This window comes from Macaca fascicularis, chromosome 16 (genome assembly GCF_037993035.2).
Source record: "Macaca fascicularis isolate 582-1 chromosome 16, T2T-MFA8v1.1".
NCBI classification, from domain to species: Eukaryota; Metazoa; Chordata; class Mammalia; order Primates; family Cercopithecidae; genus Macaca; species Macaca fascicularis.
In genome coordinates this window covers 5386942-5404629 of record NC_088390.1, presented here as the reverse complement: position 1 = coordinate 5404629, position 17688 = coordinate 5386942, and the positions used below count along the sequence as shown (strand labels likewise).

The 17688-nt window shown below is 39.5% G+C and overlaps 1 protein-coding gene across 6 annotated transcripts in view; it reads right to left on the bottom strand.

The window, feature by feature from the left end:
- Positions 1-17688, bottom strand: part of RABEP1 (rabaptin, RAB GTPase binding effector protein 1) — a 104254-nt gene that overhangs the window by 45356 nt on the left and 41210 nt on the right. For 3 of the 6 annotated variants that reach the window (XM_005582643.5, XM_005582645.5, XM_065532625.2), the window contains 3 exons: positions 7194-7397; positions 4025-4185; positions 1236-1355 (listed from right to left, as the gene is read on the bottom strand). In XM_005582643.5, coding sequence (XP_005582700.2) covers positions 1236-1355; positions 4025-4185; positions 7194-7397 — 485 coding nt within the window. Of the gene's footprint in view, positions 1-1235; positions 1356-2676; positions 2881-4024; positions 4186-7193; positions 7398-17688 lie in introns of those variants that run through there. The other 3 variants (XM_074018370.1, XM_074018371.1, XM_045375556.3) reach the window with 2 other exon arrangements.

Sequence of the window (17688 nt, the reverse complement as noted above, 5' to 3'; positions counted from 1 at the left end):
AATATTTTCAATCTTACCTTGTAGTTTGATTTTAGGCATAGCTCTTACAAGTAATATAGTTAGATTTTTACAATCCAATGTGATAATCTCTTTTAAACATAGGTATCAGTTTACATTTACCAAGACTATTGATAAATTCCCATTTATTTTTATATTGTTTTTGCTTATTCTCTCACTGCTTCTTTTGTTCCTACTTTCTTCCTTTTTTTTGGGTGTGGGGAACAGGGTCTCATTCAGTCACCCAGTCTAGAGTGCCAGTTCACTGTAGTCTCAAACTCCTGAGCTCAAGTAATCCTCCCATCTCAGTCTCCAAGTAGGTGGGACAACAGGCATGCACCACCACGTCTGGCTAATTTTCTGAAAATTTTTTGTAGAGACGGGAGTCTCACTATGTTGCCCAGGCTGGTCTTAAATTCCTGGGTGCAAGCAATTCTCCTGCCTTGGCTTCCTGAAGTATTGGGATTACAGGTGTGAGCCACAACACCTGGCCTGTTCCTACTTTAATTCTTTTGCTGTGTCTTTATGGCCAACAAATTCAGCAATACCATAGCTACATTATCTCTAAAACATCAATGCTGGAGCTGCCATCAGAAAACAAGGTCAACTTTGAACAGTTTATTTTCCTTAATAGGAAAATGAATGAGACGGGGTCTCATTTTCTTAAGAAAATGAACACTAACTTTGTGACAAAGCAGCCACTTGTGATAAAACACCATTATTGTGATTATTTTCAATGTCCGTAAGAGCAAAACCATCTCAAAGCAGTTTTTTGATTTAAATTTATTTATTACTTTTTTTTTTTTTGAGATGGAATTTCGCTCCTGTTGCCCAGGCTGGAGCACAATGGCGCAATCTCGGCTCACTGCAACCTCCGTCACCCGGCTTCAACTGATTCTCCTGCCTCAGTCTCCTGAGGCTGGGAGTAGCCGGGACTACAGTCATGGGCCACCATGCCCGGCTAATTTGTATTTTTAGTAGAGATGGGGTTTCTCCATGTTGGTCAGACCGGTCTCGAACTCCCAACCTCAGGTGATCCGCCCGCCTCAGCCTCCCAAAGTGCTGGGATTACAGGCATGAGCCACCGTGCGTGGCAGTTTTTTGCATTGTAAATGAAGATTCTTAAGATGCATAATCTAAATTACAGGGTTTTTTCCCCTATTACTGATTCTAATTTTGTTCATGGTACTCGGGCAGAATCTTGGGTTTCAAGCAAATGGATTACAATGTTTCATAACCTTTGAGGCCTCCAGCTCTTTAATTTTGTCTTCAGCCTCTGTCAGTTTATCCTTCAAAGCTGCAATTTCCTTTTCCATTGGCATCACAACAGACCGAAGTTTCTCAGCATCTTCTTGGGCCTATGGTTAAAAAGAATTAAATGCCACGACTTATTCATTTACTGCTTTCCTAAGAAACTCTAACCCTTCCATTTGCTAAAACTTAGTATGTAACAAGTAACTCGACCAGGCACTATATTAACATTCACAAAACTGAATTAATGTCTAACTTTCAAATACTGCATTACTTTGAATGTCAAGGTATAATTGAAGTTTTCCCAAATATTCTATTTAGAATTTGGGAATGGGAAAACTGATTGACTGAAACAAATTTGACTTGTTAATCAATTAAGAAAATATCCAATATATAAAAGGAAATACACATAATAAATTTTTTTTTTTTTTTTTTTTTTTTTGAGACGGAGTCTCGCTCTGTCGCCCAGGCTGGAGTGCAGTGGCGCGATCTCGGCTCATGCAAGCTCCGCCTCCCAGGTTCACGCTATTCTCCTACCTCAGCCTCCTGAGTACCTGGGACTACAGGCACCCGCCACCACACCCGGCTAATTTTTTTTATTTTTAGTAGAGACAGGGTTTCAGTGTTAGCCAGGATGGTCTCCATCTCCTGACCTCATGATCCACCCGCCTCGGCCTCCCAAAGTGCTGGGATTACAGGCGTGAGCTACCGCGCCCAGCCCATAATGATTTTTTAAATTCCTGGGTTACTAAGTTCATGAGACAATAATTTCTTATGAATAATGAAAGGGCTGATTATATTTTAAACACCCAAAATAGAATAATGTGTTTTCCAAAATGTTAGAAAATTATGTTGCTATAAAAAGGCCTCCATCCAATTAAACAGAGTACTTTAAATATTATTTTACTTTTACCATCTAAATGAAACAAACCCAAAGAATGACCCTTAAAACTATCATTGTTTTCCAAAGTCCATTCTCAAAAACATGGATTAAAAGGAACCAACTTACATAAACTAGTAAACTGGTGAGAAAACGAATTTTCATTTCTCATATATACATACACTTACACGCAGAGAAACAAAGGCAGGCTCAAAAAGTTGGCTTTTTTCCTTCTAGAGAAACTGAAAACCTAATTCACTGAATTTAAATGGGTGCAAACTTATTCTAAGTTGTGCACAATAGGGAAAAATATCATAAATGCCCAAACGTGAGGTGGATTTTCCCCAAAACACATATCCCTCAAAAAACAGGGGTTCAGATTCACTTTGTTTTCAGGTCCTTACAAAGTCATCATTTATTTTATTTTGAATTAAATACTACTTGGAAAAGACAAGTTAAAATATCTCAGTCAAGGCTAGTTTAGGATGCTGATAAAGGTCATCTGATAAAAAACAACAGGGAAAAAGAAGGAGGGAGGAAGCAAAGAATTGATCACAAATCAAGTTATTTATTAATATAAATATGACTTCACAATTCCAAGTGCTGAATGTCATCATAAACAAAACCTTTAAAGAGCACTTTTAAAAATGACAGAAAGGTCATTAAAAACAAGGAAAATCTGAGAAACTGTCACAGCCAAGAGGAACCTAAGGAGATATGACTAAATGCAATGTGGTATCCTGGATGGGATCCTAGAACAGAAAAAAAAAGGACATTAGGTAAAAACTAATGCAATCTGAATACAAAAATGGACTTAGGTAATAAGAATAAATTGATATGGGCTTATTAGCTGTGACAAATGTACCATGCTAATGTAAAACATTAACAACAGGGGAAACTAGGCATGGAGTATATAGGAACTATCTTCCCAATTTTTCAGATAATCAAAAACAGTTCTAAAAAAATAAAAGATTGTGGAAATCATGAATACACATACATTTGAAGAATGAACTAAGAAATAAGAACCAAAAAGGCATGATAAATTCAATTGAAAAGAAAAATCAATTACTAATTATTTTATATAATGTGATTTTAAATATGGGTATGCATATAAAATAATGTAAAAGTTCATTTAAACTGGCTCAAAAGCTTTTAATATTTTCTCAATGATAAAATGTCTCACTTTACATTTAGTTGCCTTATGTTCAAGTATTATATGGTATTATGTTCAAGCATATGTGGTACATAATGTGTGGTACACAGAAACCAAAGGACACTGAGAAAGAAGGAAAACTAACATCTATTCTAGAACTTCGCTTTAGACACAGTCATCAAGCAACAACACCCACTCAACTGATACTCAGGAATTCAAGCACCTATCTCCTAGACACTATGCTAAGCATTTAGGATATACAAATAAAAAACAAGCACATGTTCCCCCGAATCTATTAAAAAAAAAGAGAGAGAGAAAGAGAAACTCTTGCCTTCACAGAGCTTATATTTTAGCAAGGAAAGAAAGACAGTAAACAATAAACACAACAGGTGAACTCTGTATAGTGTAAGGAAATACGTGCTATGGAAAGAGAAAAACTAGAGAAGGATAAGGGAGACGAGAGTAGTGACAGGCGGCAGAGGGAAGTTGGCAGGCTGCGATGTTAAATGGCAGGTGGTCGGGATAAACCCCATGAAGTAGTGACATTTGCTCAAAACTTTGAAGAAGATGACAGAGTTAGCCACAGATACAACATTATTTAGTACTATGTTTAGGTCTATGTCCAAATAATTACTCTCACAGGAAATATCAAAGTACTTCTATTACTTTCTATTACACAACAATATTAGAGCACTCTGCATTTGAATTCAAATATTTCTACAGATGAACACATTCCTTCATACCTTTTTCATTTCATTTTCTAAATTTTCCTCCTCTTGACCTTCAGACAGCCTTCTTCTTAAGTCAGCTATTTCCCTCTCTGCGGATTCTCTATACTGTGCCCACTGTGCTCGCTCCTGCTCCAGCCTAAGGTGGAACTGGTGCTCATAGTCACGAACTGTTTCTACAAAACATCACCACATATTTCACATCTAAGCATTATGAAAAAAAAAAAAATAACCTGGCACATGAAAATTTTTAAAGTTATATAAAAAGCTTACGTCTAATTTCTGGAAAATGTTTAATTCACTAAAAAACAAAACAAACTAGTTGTAGTTCTTATGATATACAGAAATAAAGGCTTTAAATCATCACTTCTAATCTTCACAATAAACCTGTGTCATGTATTATTTTACGAATGAGAGAATCTTAGGAAAGGTTAACTAGTCTGGCCAATGTTTCACGCCCAGAATGAAGCAAAGCTAGAATTCAAACTTAAGGCCAACTCCAAAATCTATGTTCTTAGACATATACTATGGTTCCCAAGGCAAATATAATATGTCGCCCAATCCCACTACCTGGAAGTGTGAGAAAAGGGATATATTTCTGGAATAGTTTACTAAAACCCAAGATTGTAACTTGAGGCAAACTCTATAAGCTCTTTAAAAAATGGCTTTCTCTTTGATATAATCCTAAAATATGGCCAGACTTAGTGGCTCACACACACCTGTAATCCTAGCACTGTGGGAGGCAGACAGGAGGATCACTTGAAGCCAGGATTTCAAAACCAGCCTGGCTGACATGGCAAAACCCCTTTTCTACCAAAGAGAGAAAAATTGCCAGGTGCGGTGGCTCATGCCTGTAATCCCAGCACTTTGGGAGGCCAAGGCAGGTGGATCACCTGAGGTGAGGAGTTCAAGACCATTTTGGTCAATGAGGTGAAACCCCGTCTCTACTAAAATTACAAAAATTAGCCAGGCGTGGTGGTGGGCACCTGTAATCCCAGCTACTGGGGAGGCTGAGGCAGGAGGATCACTTGAACCTGGGAGGTAGAGGTTGCAGTGAGCCGAGATCGTGCTACTGCACTCCAGCCTGGGTGACAGAGTGAGACTCTGTCTCAAAAAAAGAGAAGGGAAGGGAAAGTGAAAGGGAAAAGAAAAGATTATCTGGGTGTGATGGCATATGTCTGTGGTCCCAGCTACTTGGGAGGCAGAGGCACGACAACTGCCTGAACCCAGGAGGCGGAGGTTGCAGTGAGCCGAGATCGCGCCACTGCACTCAACCCTAAGTATCTCAAAAAAAAAAAAAAAAAAAAAAATTATGTGACAGATCCTGTTGATTGCCCATTAATTTCCACTCCTTCGTCCTTACTGGTAAGACTCCAATTTTGTTTAGGAAGTCAGTGTGCGCAATTTTAAAACTACATTGTCCAGTTTCCCTTGTAGTTATGAGTGACCACACACTTGGTCAACAAAGTGAAAGGGATATGCTGGGTAGTTCTAGAAAACTTTTGCTTTTCTGATGCAGACTGAAGGAGAAGCAGCTATTTTTCAGCTAAGGCAAAGATTAAGTTGAAAACCATATGCTAAGGATGAAAGAACAGAAGGGCTGAAGGAGTCTGAGGCATTGTTGACATCATGGAACCAACGCAACCAGGCCTGGGGTATCTACCTTTGGATTTCGTGTTCTGGGAGAAAAACGAACTCCTATTTTGGTAAATCATCGTAGTCAGGTTTGTTACATGAAACCTAGAGTAATCTCTAGGTCATAGCTACATACTCAGAAATAGGGCTAGCTTCACCTGCCTTTTTATAAAGAGCACTAAGGCAAAAAGTGACACACAATTGCAAACACGGTGGAAAAAGTCATCACTATTTCACATTTAGAATATTAACTAATCCAGGCCGGGCGCGGTGGCTCACACCTGTAATCCCAGCACTTTTGGAGGCCAAGGCAGGCAGATCACGAGGTCAGGAGATCAAGACCATCCTGGCTAACACGGTGAAACCCCGTCCCTACTAAAAATACAAAAAATTAGCCAGGCGTGGTGCCATGCGCCTGTAGTCCCAGTTACTTGGGAGACTGAGGCTGGAGAATCGCTTGAACCAGGAAGGCAGAGGTTGCAGTGAGCCGAGATCGTGCCACTGCACTCCAGACTGGGCGACAGAGTAAGACTCCGTCTCAAAAAATAAAAAATAAAACAGAGTATTAACTAATTCCAGGAACCCAAGGATTCAGTGACAACTTACTTTGTTTCATCATCATCTTCTCAGAAATTTGGGAAGTAATGAAGCACTAGTGCCAAAAGGAGTCTGAGACTAAACTATGTCTCTTCTTTTAGACGAAAGGTGGCAGCCCATGAAGCCTACCCTAGCCTAGGCCATTCTACCCAACACAGTGCAGTGAAGATTTCATATATAAAGTTTCTTAAAAAATCTAAGCCAGGCCGGGTGCGGTGGCTCACACCTGTAATCCCAGGACTTCGGGAGGCCGAGGCAGGTGAATCACCTGAGGTTAGGAGTTTAAGACCAGCCGGACCAACATGGAGAAACCCCGTCTCTACTAAAAATACAAAATTAGCCAGGTGTGGTGGCACATGCTTGTAATCTCAGCTACTCGGGAGGCTGACGCAGGAGAATCGCTTGAGCCCGGGAGGCGGAGGTTGCAGTGAGTAGAGTGAACTGAGACTGCACCACTGCACCCCAGGCTGGGCAACAGAGCGAGATTCCATCTCAAAAAAAAAAAAAAAAATTCTAAGCCATATGGCCAAACTACACTGGAAGGGCAATAATTAGCTGAAGCTCATCAATGTAAACAGTTACTTTACCCTTTGCATGGCAGCTCTCTCTACTCCAGCACATTCCCTGTGCCCATACAGCTTTATTCTTTGACATTACTAGCCTGCCTCCTAGAAGAAATCGACTTTTAAGCCTTACAAAGTACAGTCCTCATTTAATGCATTATCTCTGTAACATTCGTATTATAACTCTCCATTATTAAGTTAGATAGGATTGATATACCCATTTATGTTATCAGTGACTTCTCTTTTATCTGAAAGTATATCTTGATGATGACAGTACATAAAACCACAAATGAAACTCTGGATATATTTTAAGATTCTCTGAAAATATTCTCAATCATCAGAATCGGGTATCTTAGAAAATCAAAAAATTGATCTCTGTTTGTCTTTACCTTTCATAACAGCCTGAAGTGAAGCAACTTCTTCTCTCCACTGTCTTTTCACTTCATCTATAGCTTCTTGCTTGGTGTTCTCAGAGACTGTGGCAATCGCCTTAATATTCTCCATCTCTGCTTGAGCTTCCCACAGCTGGGTTCGAAGATGTCCCAAATCATCTTGTGCAGCTTGTAATACTGCATTTTGCCTCTTCAGATCCTCTGGAGAGAAAAGTAAAAGACGGTCCATTAATGTTCACTTTTATCAGACCGGCATTCCGATAAAGAAATAAGATATTAAATTTTAAAATATAAACATACAAAATGACATCCTTTTAATAGAGATGAGACTTAAGGTATGCTGGGTATCACAAACCAATTGCTACTATCTATCTAATGATCCAGTGGTTACGGTCATGGTTTTAAAGCTCAATTTACACATTCCCATCTGCTGACTAAATGAACTTGGTCATGTTATTTAATCTCTCTGGCCTAAGTTTCCACATCTGCAAAATGGAAGTTAAAAATAGCCACCTCACAAGGTTGTTGTAATGATAATTTATTGGAAATGCTAATTAGTAACAGTACCTTCTACAAACATTCAAAAGATGTTTAATAAAAGAGAAAAGAAAGCCAGAGCACATGGCAGTGACTAGACCTATATTCTTTAAAGTTAGCATTAATTTCTCAGCTCCTTCTTACCATCTTTTAAATACTAAGTTGATGTAATGTGCCTCCTACATGGTTTAAGCCCAGGCAGAACATATGTTTGGCCAAACTGACTTCAAAAAAAAAGATGAACTTACCAACAGTATATGGGGATGTGTGATTGTTTTCCCCTACCCTTAACAATAGTCACTATTTTCCATCTTTTAAAAATTCTTGTAAATATCATGGGTAGCAAATGGTCATTTTAATCTACATTTCCCCTGTTAATAAGGAGTTTGAGCATCTTTTCATATATTTACTACTGACTCATTTCCTGTTTGGTGATATTCTTTACATTTGCTTCTAATGAATGATCTTCCTTCTGATCTGTAAGAGCATTTTATATATTCTGGATATTAAATCTGTCTTCTCTTACAAAACTTTTCCCAGTCAGCTGCTATGTTTCTTAAAAAAAAAAAAAAAAAAAAAAAGAGACAGGGTCTCAATTGTCGCCCAGGCTGGAGTGCAGTGACGCAATCATAGACCACTATAACCTCAAATTCCTGGGTTCAATCGATCCTCCCACCTCAGCCTCCTGAGTAGCTAGGACTGCAGGCCTGCACCATCATGCCCAGCTAATTTTCGAAATTTCTTGTAGAGACATTTTCACTATGCTGCCCAGGCTGATCTTGGCCTCCTGGGCTGAAATGATCCTCCCGCCTCAGCCTCCCAAAGCGCTGGGATTATAGGTGTGAGACACCGCGCCCGGCCTTACCTTATGTCTTTTAGCATCTCAACTTGTAAGGTATTTATGAAAAAAAAATTGTTCATCTTTGTAAAATTATCAATTTCCTCTCCAAAGCACAATAACTAAGCCAAACTGACCAAGAAAATAAACTGATTTAAGATCTAACTCTACCACTAACCAGCTGATGACTTTAAGGAAATCACAAGACTCGGAAGTCTCGGTTGCCTCATGAAGACAGTGGCAATACTTTCTTGCATAAATTTCTAACTATTTATAAAAATCCAATAGTAAAATAAAAGAACTTTTAAATGTTGTGAAACATTCATTGTTATCAAACAATCACAGGAGTTAATGATTTGGTAGTCCAAGTTACACAGGGAAATACCTAGTCATGCTAAGTTGTTCTGAAATCTTGACTCTCTCGACATCAGTTTCCATCGCTCTTAAAATACTCTGAATCTCTAGCCAAAGACAGTTTTAAGAACATTAATTACTAAAAGGAACTGTGTAAAGTCGCTTAAAGACGGACACTTAGGAAGTCGTGGTAGGCATGCAACTAGGACTAACCCAGAAAGTTATAAACACGTGAAACCACAAAGGAAAAGTTTATGTGTGTCAACTCTATATTCTGAGTGTCAAACTGTTTCATAAAAAGTGAAAAAAAAAGAAAAAGCATTATTTCTGGGGTATTTTATTCATTTTTGGGTACTACAATTTTTTCAAGGCTCAAGTTTACATACTTAACAGGTCCTCGTGCTAATTACCTCTGGTACTTTTGATTTGTTGGAGATTACCCAGAGGTATTCACAACCAAGCTGTCATTATGAAAAGAAATACTGTAAACAAATACCAAACCTAAATATCCATTTTTGGCACTTAAAAGTGAAATAGAGAGCCTGGAGGAAAACTTGGTCAACACTAACTTTAGTTATTATATATGAATATATATTATATGCGAATGTTATATTTATATATATAATACAAAAAAACAGGAGACAAACAGAAGTTTAAAATAAAGTTAGAAAATCTTAATTTTTTGTAGTAAAGCATTTCAAACACGTTTGTCAATAGTAGGAGTTCCAACATTCGTTTATTGCTTTTACTGCTGTATATGTAATTATAAAAATTTTCGAGCATATTCATAAGTTGAGGATATACTACAACAATCCTTCATACAACTTTCACCAAGACTCAACAGGAATCAAGATTTGTCAGACTTATTTATTTTTTGAGACAGAGTCTCGCTCTTGTTGCCCAGGCTAGAGTGCAGTGGCACGATCTTGGTTCACTGCAACCTCTGCCTTCTGGGTTCAACAGATTCTCCTGCTTCAACCTCCCGAGTAGCTGGGATTACAGGCACGTGCCACCACGCCTGGCTAATTTTTGTATTTTTAGTAGAGACGGAGTTTCGCCTTGTTGGCCAGGCTGGTCTTGAACTCCTGACCTCAGGTGATCCACCCGCCTCAGCTTCCCAAAGTGCTAGGATTACAGGCGTGCGCCACCACACCCAGCCTGCCATGCTTATTTAAACTATCCTTTTTCTTTCCTGTAGTATTTTAAAGCCCCAGAAATATTACATTATCTAATGTATTGTATAGATGCCTCTCTAAAAATATGGAGAGTTTCTTATATAAACAAAGTGCCACTGTCACACAAAACAAAATTAACGACTGCCTGATAACTAATACCAAATCTCTGGTAAAACTTCTCCAATTGAACAAAAAAAAAAAAAAAAAAGTCTTTCTGAATATTTTGTTTAAGATCAAAACAAGATTCAAATACTTCATTTGGTTTTATATATATATATATATACACACACACACACACATATATATATATATATATATATATATTTTTTTTTTTAGACAAAGTCTCACTCTGTCACCCAGGCTGGAGTGCAGTGGCGCAACCTCTGCCATCCGGGTTCAAGCGATTCTCCTGCCTCAGCCTCCCGAGTAGCTGGGATTACAGGCACTCCTGCCACCACACCTGGCTAATTTTTATAGTTTTAGTAGAGACAGGGTTTCACCATCTCGGCCAGGCTAGTCTTGAACTCCTGACCTTGTGTTCCACCTGCCTCGGATTCCAAAGTGCTGGGATTACAGGCATGAGTCACTGCGCCCGGCCATTTTTTTTTTTTTTAAAGACAGCTTCTCACTCTATCGCCCAGGCTGGAGTGCAGTGATGCAAGCTCGGCTCACTGTAATCTCTGCCTCCCAGGCTGAAGTGATCCTCTCACCTCAGCTTCCCACGTAGCTGGGACTACAGGCATGTGCCAATACACCCTGCTGATTTTTGTATTTTTTGTAGAGAGGGGGTTTTGTCATGCTGTCCAGGCTAATCTCCAACTCCTAGGCTCAAGTGATGTGCCCTTACAGGCATGCGTCACTAGGCCTGGCCTATACTAATGCTATAAAGCATTATAAACTACTTGAAGAACAGAAACAATACAAAAAGTTCTGTAATGGGCACCTATTACCTATCACCTAGACCCATCATTTTTAATATTTTGCTACATCTCCTTCCATTTCTTTTTAACTTCAGGAAACAAAACATCGCAAAGACACTACCTTCCCCTGAGGTAACAACCGTCGGGAATTTGGGTTTATCATTACAGTGCATATATGTTACACCTTTACTTATGCTGCAGGTTTTAAAACCTTAATGTTCTTTTGCAGTTACTTCTTAGCCCTCAACATTGTTGATTGTTGATAACTACTTCATTCATTAATTAGAATATCACAGTCTCAATATATCACATACAATGCTGACAGGTATTCAGGTGTGAAACTGAAACCTGCTTTATCTGTACAGATGTTCTCCTTGTCCTATGCCCATTGTCCCAGTCTTTTCCCAACCTGACAATGCCATCTTTGTCATATTTCAAATTTCCACATTTGTGAGGGTTCGATTTGGGGAACTCTGTTCTATAAAAGTTGTCTATTTTCATGCCAATACTTTATATACTGTCTAAATTAACATAGCTTTATACTGTTTTGTCTACTTTTGTCTATTTTTAAATGTTTATATAAGAAAAAGTTTAACAAAAAGGCCATGATCATTTTGAATAAGTGGGGAGACTTACCCTACCAGATATCAAAAATTATTATAAACTTCATGTATGCACCAGCCAGCTCTAGTAACCATACACTCATGGCAAATCATCCCCAATCCATCCATATGCACTCCATATATATTATGAGACAAATCTCAGACACACAGTCATATGCAAAATAATCACGTTTTAGTCAACAACAAAAAATATACATGACAGTGGTTACATGGATTATAGGGGCTGAAAAATTCTTATTGCCTAATGACATCTAGCCATGGCAACATCATAGTGTCACACATCTTGTCTATGTTTAGCTATGTTGCTTTTTGGGTTTGTTTTTTGGTTTTTTTTTTTTTTTTTTTTGAGACAGAATCTCACTCTGTCGGCCAGGCTAGAGTGCAGTGCACGATCTCAGCTCACTGCAACCTCTGACTCCCAACTTCAAGCGATTCTCCTGCCTCAGTCTCCCAAGTAGCTGGGATTACAGGCATGTGCCACCACACCCGGCTAATTTTTATATTTTTGGTAAAGATGGAGTGTCGCCATGTTGGCCAGGCTGGTCTCGAACTCCTGAGCTCAGGTGATCCACCCACCTCGGCCTCCCAAAGTACGGAGATTACAGGCATGAGCCACCATGCCCGGCCTGTTTAGCTATGTTTAATACAAAAGTATCACTGTTATAACTGCCTACAGTATTCAGTAATGTGCCGTACAGCTTTTCAGTTTAGTAGCAATAGGCTATACCATGTAGCCTACGTGTGTAGTAGGCTGTACCATCTAGGTGTTTGTCAGTACACTCCATCAGGTTCGCACAAGGACAAAATCACCAAATGATGCATTTCTGAGAATGTATCGCCATCACTAAGCAATACATAACTGTATTTTCTTATTTTTTTAAATAAACTTTTTAGCAGTTTCAGGTTCTCAGCAAAACTGAGCAGAAAATAGAGGTTTCCCATATGCCCCACAGCCCTGTACATCCACACTCCTCTACTACAGGCACCCTGTACCACAGTGGCACATTTGATACAACTGATGAACCTACAATGGTACATTATCATCACCCACTTAGTTTACACTAGGGTTCACTCTTAATGTGGTACATTCTATGGGTTTTAACAAATGTATAACGACATGTTCCCACCACCATAGGATCACACAAAATAGTTTCACTGCTCTAAAAATTCTCTGTACTCTACGTATTCACCCCCTCTTCCTCCTACCCCTGGCAACCACTGATCTTTTTTCGTTTTGTTTCCATAGTTTTGCCTCTTCCAGAATGTCATATGCTTGGAATCATACAGTATATGGCCTTTTCAAATTGCCTTCTTTCACTTAGTAGTATGCATTAACTCCATGCATTAACTCCATGTCTGTTCATGACTTAATAGCTCATTTCTTTTGAGCATGGAATAATATTCCACTGTCTCAATATACCAGTTTATTCATCCATTAACCTACTGAAGGACATCTTCCATGCTTCCAAGTTGTGACAATTATGAATAAAGCTGTTATAAATATATTTGTGCAAGTTTTGGGGACAAAGTCTTCTCAAGTCATTTAATTACATACCAAGGAGCATGACTGCTGAATCAAAAGGCAAGAGTATGCCTAGTTTTGTAAGAAACCACTAAACTATATCCCAAAGTGGCTACGTCATTTTGCATTCCCACCAGCAATGAATGTTGTTGCTCCACATCCTCACCAGCATTTGTCGGTATTGGCAGTATTTTGGATTTAGGCCATTCTCATAGTCTAATAATCTTTTCATCTACTCACTTGACATCTGTATATATTCTTTAGTGAGGTGTTTGGGTCTTTTGCCCATGTGGTAATGGGCTGTTCATTTTGTTACCATTGCATTTTATTTTTATTGATGCATAATAGAGGTACATAGTTCAAAGTACATGTGATAATACATTAATGTAACTTGTAAAAATCAAACTGGGTGTAGTTGGGGTATCTATTACCCTAAATATTTATCGTTCTTTTTTCATCCCCATGGCACCAGGGGTTTTCTTTTCTTTACACTAGAACCATTCGAATTATTCTAGCTATTTTGAAATCTAGAATAGATTACTGTACTTTTTTGTTTTTTTGAGACGGAGCCTATATCTGTCACCCAGATTGGAGTGCAGTGGTACGATCTCGACTCACTGCAATCTCCGCCTCCTGGGTTCACTCCATTCTCCCGCCGAGTAGCTGGGACTACAGGCGCCTGCCACAACGCCCGGCTACTTTTTTGTGTTTTTGGTGGAGACGGGGTTTCACCGGGTTAGCCAGGATGGTCTCGATCTCCTGATCTCGTGATCCGCCCGCCTCGGCCTCCCAAAGTGCTGGGATTACAGGCGTGAGCCACTGCGCCCGGCCAGAATAGATTACTGTAAACAAGAGTCACCCTATTGATCTGTTTAACACTAGGTCTTATTTCTTCTATCAAACCATATATTCATACCCATTAAGCAACTTCTCTTCATCTCCCCCGAGCCCAGCTTTCCCTGACCTTCGTACCACCAGTCTAGTCTGTCTTCTCACGACCGCCCACAAGTGAGACCATGTGACACTTGTCTTTCGGTGCTTGGCTTCTTTTCATTTGATATCATGACTTCCAGTTCCATCCATGTTGCTGCAAATCACAGGATTTCATGCTTTTTTTTTTTTTAGACGGAGTTTTGCTCTTGTTGCCCAGGTTGGAGTGCAATGGTGTGACCTTGGCTCACTGCAACCTCTACCTCCCAGGTTCAAGCGATTCTCCTGCCTCAGTTTCCCAAGTAGCTGGGATTACAGGCACACACCACTACGCCTAATTTTTTTTTTGGGGGGGGGGGTTTGGTTTGTTTTTGCTTTTTCAGTAGAGACGGGGTTTCACCATGTTGCCCAGGCTGGTCTTGAACTCCTGAGCTCAGGTAATCCACCTGCCTCGGCCTCCCAAAGTGCTAGGATTACAGGCATGAGCCACCACACCCAATGATTTCATTTCTTTTGGATATATATCCAATAGTGCAATTGCTGGATCATACAGCAACTCTTTTTTTAGTCTTTTGAGGATCCTCCATACTATTCTCCACAGTGGCTATACTAATTTACATTCCCACCATCAGTGGATGAATGTCTTTTTGATAAAAGCCATTTTGACTGCGGTGACAGGATATCCCATTGTAGTTTTGCTTTGCATTTCTCTAATGATTAGTGATGTTGAGCATCTCTTCACATACCTCTTGGCCATTTATGTCTTTTGAAAAATGCCTATTCAAATATTTTGCTTGTGTTTAAGTAAGATTTGCTTTTTGGTTACTGACTTCTTTATATATTATAGTTATTAATCCCTTATGAGATGGGTAGTTTGCAAATATTTTCTCCCATTCTGTGGCTTGTCTCTTCACTTTGTTTCCTTTATCGGCAGAGGCTTACCTGGCCTGATGTAATCCCATTTGTCTATTTTTGCCTATGCTTTTGAGGTCTTACACACACATAAATCTCTGCTCCAACCAATGTCTATTTCCCCAATGTTTTCCTCTAGTGGTTTCACAGTTTCAGGTCTTAGATTTAAATCTTTAATCTATTTTGACTGTTGTGTATATGGAGAGAGATGGGGCCTAATTTCATTCTTCTGCAAATGGTTATCCAGTCATCCTACCACCATTTATTAAAGAGACTCTCCTTTTCTCATTGAATGTTCTTGGTGACTTTGCTGCAGATGAGTTGACTGCAAATGCATGGATTTGTTTCTGGGTACTCTATTCTGTTCCATTAGTCTATGCGTCAGTTTTTATGCCAGTGCCATGCTGACTGGGTTACTATAGCTTTGTAGTACATTTTGATGTTATATAGTTCTGCCTACAGCTTTGTTATTTTTGCTAAGTATAGCCTTGGTTATTCAGGGTCTTTCCTGGTTCCATACAAATTTTAAGATTTCTTTTACTGTTTCTGTGAAAAATGTCATTGGTATTTTGATAGGAATTGTATTTAATCTGTAAATTGCTTTGGGTAGTATTGTCATTTCAACAATATTAACTCTCCTAAATCCATGACCATGGAATATCTTTCCATTTGTGTGTGTCCTCTTAAATTTCTTTCATCAGTGTTTTACAGATCTTTCACTTCTTTGGTTAAATTCCTAGATATATATATGTGTGTGTGTGTGTGTGTGTGTGTGTGTGTGTGTGTGTGTGTGTGTGTGTGTGTGTGTGTGTTGTAGCCACTGTAAATGGGGTTGCTTTTTCAGACTGTTCACTGTTGGTATATATTCATGCTAATGATGTTTGTGTATTTTGTGTTCTGTGACTTTACTAAATTTATCAGTCTAAACACTTTTTTGGTGGTGTCTTTAAGTTTTTCAAAGTATAAGATTGTGTCATCTGTGAACAAGACAAACTTAACTTCATGCTTTCCAATTTGGATGCCCTTTATTTCTCTTGCCTAACTGTTCTGGCTGCAATTTCCAATACTATGTTAAATAAAACTGGTTAAAGTGGGCATCCTTGTCTTGCTCCAGATCTCAGAGGAAAGGCCTTCAACTCTTCCCCATACAGTATGATGTTAGTTGTGGGTTTGTCATGTATGCCCTTTATTATTTTGAGGTGTGTTCCTTCTACACACAATTTGATGAGGGTTTGTATCATAAAGAGGTGTTGAATTTTACTGAATGCTTGTGCAGCATCTATTGAAATAACCATATGGTTTTTGTTGTTTTTTTGAGACAGAGTCTCACTCCGTCACCCAGGCTGGAGTGCAGTGGCATAATCTCAGCTCACTGCAACCTCCACCTCCCAGGTTCAAGCGATTCTCATGCCTCGATCTCCAGAGTAGCTGGGATTACAGGTGTGCACCACCATGCCAGGTTAATTTTTTGAATTTTTGGTAAAGACGGAGTTTCACCATGTTGGCCAGGCTGGTCTCGAACTCCTGGCCTCAAGTGATCTGCCCGCCTCGGCCTCCCAAAGTGTTGGGTTTACAGGCATGAGCCGCTACACCTGGCCAACCATATGGCTTTTGTTCTTGGTTATGTTAATGTGATGTATCACATTTGTTTAGTGTGTATACTGAACCCTCCTTGCATCCTCAGGAGTAATCTACTTGATTGTGGTGAGAGACATGGTCATGCTCTGCTACCCACGCTGGAGTGCAGTGGCACAAATACGGCTCACTGTAGCCTCAACCTCTCAGGCTTGATCAAGCAACTCTCCTGCCTCAGCCTACTGTGTATCTGGGACCACATGCACATGCCAGCATGCCCAGCTAATTTCTACTTTGAGATAGGGTCTCACTCTCTCACCAAGGCTGGAGTGCAGTGGCACAATCACAGCTCACTGCAGCCTTGACTTCCTGGGCTTAAGTGATCCTCTCACCTCAGGCTCCCAAGTAGCTGGGACCACAGGCACATGCCACCACATCTTGTACTTTTTAGTAGAGATGGGGTCTCACTATGTTGCCCGGGCTGGTCTCAAGCAATCCTTCCACCTTGGCCTCCCAAAGTGCTGGGATTACAGGTGTGAGCCACTGCACTCGGCCAGTTTTATTTTTTGTAGAGCCAGGGTCTCACTTTGCTGCCCAGGCTGGTCTCAAACTCCTGGTCTCAAGTGATCCTCCCACCTCAACCTCCCAAAATACTGGGATTACAGGCATGAGCCACTGTACCCAGCCAAAGTGGGTTTCTTGTAGGCAGCATATAGTTGTGGCTTCTTTAACCATTCAGCCACTCAGGCTTTAAATTGGAGAACTGAATCCATATACATTCAGTGTTATCTATAAGAAAGGACTTAAACTACTGCCATTGTATTGCTTGTTTTCTGGTTGCTTTGTAACTCCTCTCTTCCTTTCTGTCTTTGGGGCTAAATGATTTTTTCTGGTAGTATGTCTTAATTCACTGCTTTTGATTTTTAATGAATCTATTATAGGTTTTTGTTTTGTTTTTATCACAAGGCTTACAAAAAACATCTCGTAGATAACAAGTTACTTTAAAGAGAATACATCTTAAAAAATAGAAACAAAGAAAAAAGTGGGGAAAAAACCTCTACAACTTAGCTCCACTTTCCCCACATTCTGAATTTTAGTAGTCTCAA